At 44.0% G+C, this 5614-nt stretch overlaps 1 protein-coding gene across 2 annotated transcripts; it reads left to right on the forward strand.

Annotated features, from left to right (window-relative positions):
* Positions 1-234: 234 nt before the first annotated feature.
* dmrt2a (doublesex and mab-3 related transcription factor 2a) lies at positions 235-4782 on the forward strand. 2 transcript variants are annotated; one of them, XM_033326168.1, is made up of 4 exons: positions 235-429; positions 1101-1514; positions 2913-3015; positions 3400-4782. In XM_033326168.1, exons 2-4 carry the CDS (start codon positions 1134-1136, stop codon positions 4503-4505), a joined length of 1590 nt encoding a protein of 529 aa, XP_033182059.1. In that variant the 5' UTR covers positions 235-429; positions 1101-1133; the 3' UTR covers positions 4506-4782. The 2 variants fall into 2 exon arrangements, with proteins under 2 accessions (XP_033182059.1, XP_026199868.1); XM_026344083.1 differs by having other exon boundaries at positions 236-429; positions 1101-1505.
* The last annotated feature ends 832 nt before the right edge of the window (positions 4783-5614 follow it).

Genomic DNA, 5614 nt, shown 5'->3' on the forward strand with positions numbered 1-5614 from the left:
TAACTTTCACTTCAGTCGACATATTTCCAACAGATCACTGAGCTGTTTCACCCAAAACGGAACTCGTTACTCCAGAAAAGTAATCAGATTACTATTAAGAGTCACTAGAAGGACTTCCCCACAATCCCCCGCCCCCATTGGAATAACTGCTCGTACTCCTATTGGTCAGTGGGTGTTGCGCATCAGCCAATCCAAGGACAGGGAGCGCGCACTGACGCAGGTCATAGGAGCGGTGCTCGGTGCGTCTGCTGCAGAGGAAAAGTTGGATTCGTCCGGAGTGTGACACTCAATCATCGGTCTGCTCAGCTCACACCTCGTTACAGATCCACTCTGGAGGTCGGACGGTGTTTTTGTCCTAACGACGTGGTCCCGCTTTCCCGCACCGCTGCTGGCTGCCACCCCGCAGGACCGCTGCGCCAACCTCAGGAGGTGAACTGGACTCTTGTGTTGTTTCTTATTCATTTATATTTTTAACAGCCAGCTGTTCACAGTTAGAGACAAACTGCTGAGATTTCTATTTAATTCTGTGCTGTTGATATTTGTCATCAAATTCCTGCGCGAACAGCAACAGAACGAAACAGAACCGAAAGTATTTCTTAGGATTTATGGGATTTATTTTAGTCACGTCGTCCAGAAGCAGAACTCTACTGAACTATATGGTTAAACTCGATTTACTTGCTCTGTTTTCTTGTTTAATTGTCGTCATGGTCATAAAGCTGCAGCCACATCAGCAGGTCTGAGCTCAAACCTTTTTCTGCTTTAAAGAAAATCCAGTTTTTTTGTTTTTGTTTTTCTATTTTGCACATTGATAAAAATCTAAAATATAAACCTGCAGCTATTTGCATCTCGACCCTGTGGATTTAACTTTGTGTAATTAATAAAAACAACTTTAAATCCTAAAGGCCAATAACCAGCTTTATATAATTACACGTAGTGACCTGGAATTAATAAAAACTATTGAATTATTATCTGTGTTTGGATATTTTTAATTAAACGTGTTTATATATTATAGATAATTAAATGACACCTCTTTAAATATGATACTGATGATTGAGATATGTATAAAATATTATGTCTAAATGATTCATCTCTGTCTCCAGATAGAAACTGTGCCGGTGGAGGACACCGTAGACATGTCAGACAGCGCTGGTTGCGAGTTTGAAATCGACGTAGAGAGTCTGGAGACGGAGAGCGACGACCTGGCCGAGTCCTCCAGCCGACCGGGATCTGCGCCTCCGGGCCCCGGCGCCCTGGAGGACGACGGAGACGGCGGCAAGGCAGACGAGAAGCCGGCTCCTGGCGGCTTGTGCGCCGGGGACCAGAGGAAGCTGAGCCGGACGCCGAAGTGCGCTCGGTGCCGCAACCACGGGGTCGTGTCCTGCCTGAAGGGACACAAGCGCTTCTGCCGCTGGAGGGACTGTCAGTGCGCAAACTGCCTGCTGGTGGTGGAGAGGCAGCGGGTGATGGCGGCGCAGGTGGCCCTGAGGAGGCAGCAGGCTACGGAGGTAGACCCGGTGTGTGTGTGTGTGTGTGTGTGTGTGTGTGTTTGTGTAGCCTACATGAGCTATAAAAGGCTGCAAACGTGCTTCTATTCAGCCTCAGATCATTTAGAGGCAAATTAGGCAAAAGTGATTTCACTTTATTTCTCCACATCAGTTCAGTCAGCATCTCTTCCCTCCTCCCTGATTTGTTTACTTCCTTGGTTGGAAAACAAACACAGTCTAGTAAAGTGTTTGAACTATGTTTGTTGGCGTGGGGAGATTTTCAGGAGATGATCTCTGAAGCACTGAGGCGATTTTTCCAGCTGCTTTATTTACTTTGTGAATCGAGTGGTTCACTCGCTGCTTTTCAAACACGCAGAGCAGAGAGAGAGAGAAACTCATGTCCAACACGTAAAGAGCTCTTTAAAACCAGTTTCAGTGTCTGTGCTGTGATGACCACAGAAACAGAAATAAATATATAAAGTGTTTGGTGCTTCAGGGCGCCTGGATTTAAGTCTACTGCTTCAAGTGAACCTCATAATTAACCGATATTTGAGTTCATATTCAAGCCAAACTTGTGTTTTTTGCACTTATTGGAGCTAAACTGCAACATAGATTTACTACATTTAGAATTACAACGGCCTTGAACAAGTTTTCCTAAAATATCTGCAGACATCTAGCACTGTTTCCTGAGCTGGGTGCAGATATGTGTTGAGTAAATGTGAATTATCAACAAAAATGCACCAGGGAAGGTTTAAAAACAGAGGCCTTAGTTCCACTCAGTATTAAATAGTTATAATTACAGGCCTCACATGGATTTCCTTCTGTTCTGAGATGACCTTCTAAAGTTTAAAGATAATATATAGTTAGTTTTTTGGATGGATTAAGATTTATCAGAGTACAAACTTGTATTATTGTCTGTGTTACTTAGTTTTTTTGCAGAGTGACTTGCACGCAGACAGTTACGGCCGTATGCATATTGTACATTAGAAACATCTTTTCAGTTAATGTGTGTGGGTATGTGGCCATACTGTGTGTGTGTTTAGAGGTCTGCGACATGCAAATACTGGAGCACGTCAGTTGTAAAATAACAAACCAGGTCAGCAGCAGGATTTTAAAGATGGTCGATTTCTGGGTGTGTTGTTGTTGTTTGTGCTCGTTTCGACTGAATTCTATCCTGCAAAATATTGGTTTGAAGGAATGCAGCTCAGAAAAGACTCAACATGTTCCTCTAAATACTGCAAATATATGTGTTTTAAACAAAAGGCCCAAAAGAAAACAGTAATGTTATTTATATTATCAAACTGATTATTATTGAGATGTCGACCTTTATCATCCGAAACACAGATTAGACACATTAAGTGTTGTTTTAAATTCAAGAAAAAACATCCTGAAAACACTTTACTCATTTCTGTTCTCCTTCTTCCTCAGGATAAGAAAGGAATATCTGGGAAACAAATTCCAGCAGAGAGGAGGACGATATATCAACGACACATTCGACCATCTACCATGCTCGCTAAGAGCATTCTCGAAGGTAACAAGATTATTGACAGTAATCATTTCTTTGAATTAGAAGTTTCTGGTCTTTGTCTTTCTGAACTCATTTTCTTCTGCAGTGGCCTCAAGTTTCTATCTTTTTACTTTAACAACAGCAAACAAGTGATACGGACTTGCTAACATCTGTAAGCAATGCACTGTTTAACATTTTCAGCATGTGATACTAATTACACTCCACAGCACGACACTTTATTATTAATATGCTTTATTATTGAGTTTGATGAATGTGCACTTATAAACCAGTCAAGCTGTGCTGCATGTTTGTCAGTGTTGTTTTCTGCGTGCATGCCTGACATCATCTGTGATCCAAACACATGAAATCTCATCAACCTTGAATTAATGGGGGTTCTTTTGTTGACAGGATATCGCCCAGTACAGTCTGATCCATTCCTGCCGGCCAACCCGTCTCTGCCCCCACCGCTGAGCGATCGAATGAGGAAGAGAAGGGCCTTCGCCGACAAGGAGCTGGAAACTGTCATGCTGGAGCGGGAGTACAAAGAGCGAGAGCTGATGGAGAACAGCCAGGCGGCCACGGCCTCTCTCGTCTTCCCTAACAGCATGGTGCACCATGCTGCGGAGTACAACTCCTACAAGACGGCCTACTCGCCAGCAGCTCAGGTCGAGCCTCAGCCTAAAGAGCTGTGCAACTTCCTCGGCCCTAACTGCTTGGATCTGTCCATGCAGTACCCCGCCGCCTCAGCCAATGTCGAGCTCATCTCCTCCAACGTCAGCGTGGCCACCACGTACCGCCACTACCCCCTGCAGCCGCCACGGGGAGGCTTCGTGATGTGGCCTCGTGGTGCGGCCAACCTGGGCGACGCTCTGCTCTATCAGCAGTGTCTGTTCAACGCCACAGCTGTGCAGAACATGAAGCCAGGCGCCGTGTGGGAGCCCAAGATGATGCCTGCCGAGAGCCAACCCCCGGAGCAGGAGGCTGCGGCTGCTCTTGCTTCTAAGCTGGAAGGATCCCGTGCTGCTGCGCCGCAGGACTCATCAGACCCTCAGCGGGCTGATCCCAAACCTCCCAGCATTGTCCACGGAGGGCAGAGGGAGTGCTCAGCCTTCTCCCCCCCTAAGAGGAGCTTTGGACAATCCTTCCCTAACAATTCTCATTCCCAAAACTCCAGCCAAGTTCTGAACAAGCTGGGCAAGGACAGTGCTAAGCTTTCCATGAAACTCAACTCCTTTCACTCCCTCATCCAGCACTCGCTGAGTGAAAAAAACAGCGGCGGGGCCGGGCCGGAGCTCAGAGCTCCTTACTGCAAAGAGCTCTTAGAAGAGGCCGCCCGCAAGTTCAGGGAGGGCCCCGCCAAGGACATTCAGGCTGTAAAAATCACCGACAGGTTTGCCAAAGACTTTCTGTCCAAGCCCGTGGGGACCAAGGTGGCATCCGGAGAGTCTCTATCCTTTTCAGTGGAAGCCATATTGAAAAGACCCACACCTGCCATGAGTCGAGCATTCCATTAATTTTGATCTAGTGCCTGTTCTTGCACTATAAACAGCGCGTTCGAGTCGGCGAGTGGGCATCAAGTTGTGGTTTTGGGGTCAAACTTAATCGTAAACACACAGGCACTGCATCCGAAAAGAATCAAGTTATTGAAATGAAATGTTTTCCCTTTGTAATATTTATGTACAGTATATTATATTTTACATGTGCATGTTTAATAACTTTATTCTGTAGAGTGTTTAAACAGTGTCTCAATGTTTCCAATCTGATGTTAATAAACTTTATAAGACTAAACTATTCCTATAAAGCAGCTTGTGTTTTGTTTTATGCTCAAGTTATGAAACGTTGAACTGTGAACAGGTGGCGCTTAAATCAAGATGTCATGTTTATTTTGACACTTTAAAGTTCAACACATTGTTGAAAAAATACATTTAAATTAAGATCCTGCTAAAGATCTAATATGTTTCTATAAACACTGCAACCGTACTTTATTTTCACGCAAATATAATAAATGTAAAGAGAATATTTTTGAATGTTTACAGTTTAATAATCAGCTCTGTGGGATTGGGGGGGTTTAATTCAGACAATAAATGAAGTGTCAGTTTTGATACCAACCCTACAATAAATTATGTAAATCATTACATCATTATGTTTTCATAACAGAAGAAAGTAAATGTGTTCAGTTGGCCTCAGCAAAGTCATTAAATTGATTTTACATAATTGTTTTTATAATTTTGCATATTTGAATAAACACAAATGACCCAAACAAAACACATAAACGAAGCAGACGTCCACTAACAACATTCTTCAGGGGTTGAAACTTGAGATCAGACCATGAATCCGCGTGCGGCATCATTTCATCTGTTCAAGATTCATTTCTCCACTCATTCCTTTCCAGTTACAGGCTCTCAGTACAATGTGTGTGTGTCTAAGTAGGTGTGTGTGTGTCAATGCTGAAAGACAGCTCCAAACACGGGTTTCACATGAGCTGCAGAACACTGATCCGTGCAGTAATGAACAAGACGAGAGGTTAAAAAAACCCCTCTAATCTCTTCTTTCTGGCACAAATGGTCCCGTTTCATCAGCCTGAGTCTGCAGCCAAACCACTTTTCTCTTTGACTAAAGCTCC

This window comes from Anabas testudineus, chromosome 9 (genome assembly GCF_900324465.2).
Source record: "Anabas testudineus chromosome 9, fAnaTes1.2, whole genome shotgun sequence".
Taxonomy (NCBI): Eukaryota; Metazoa; Chordata; class Actinopteri; order Anabantiformes; family Anabantidae; genus Anabas; species Anabas testudineus.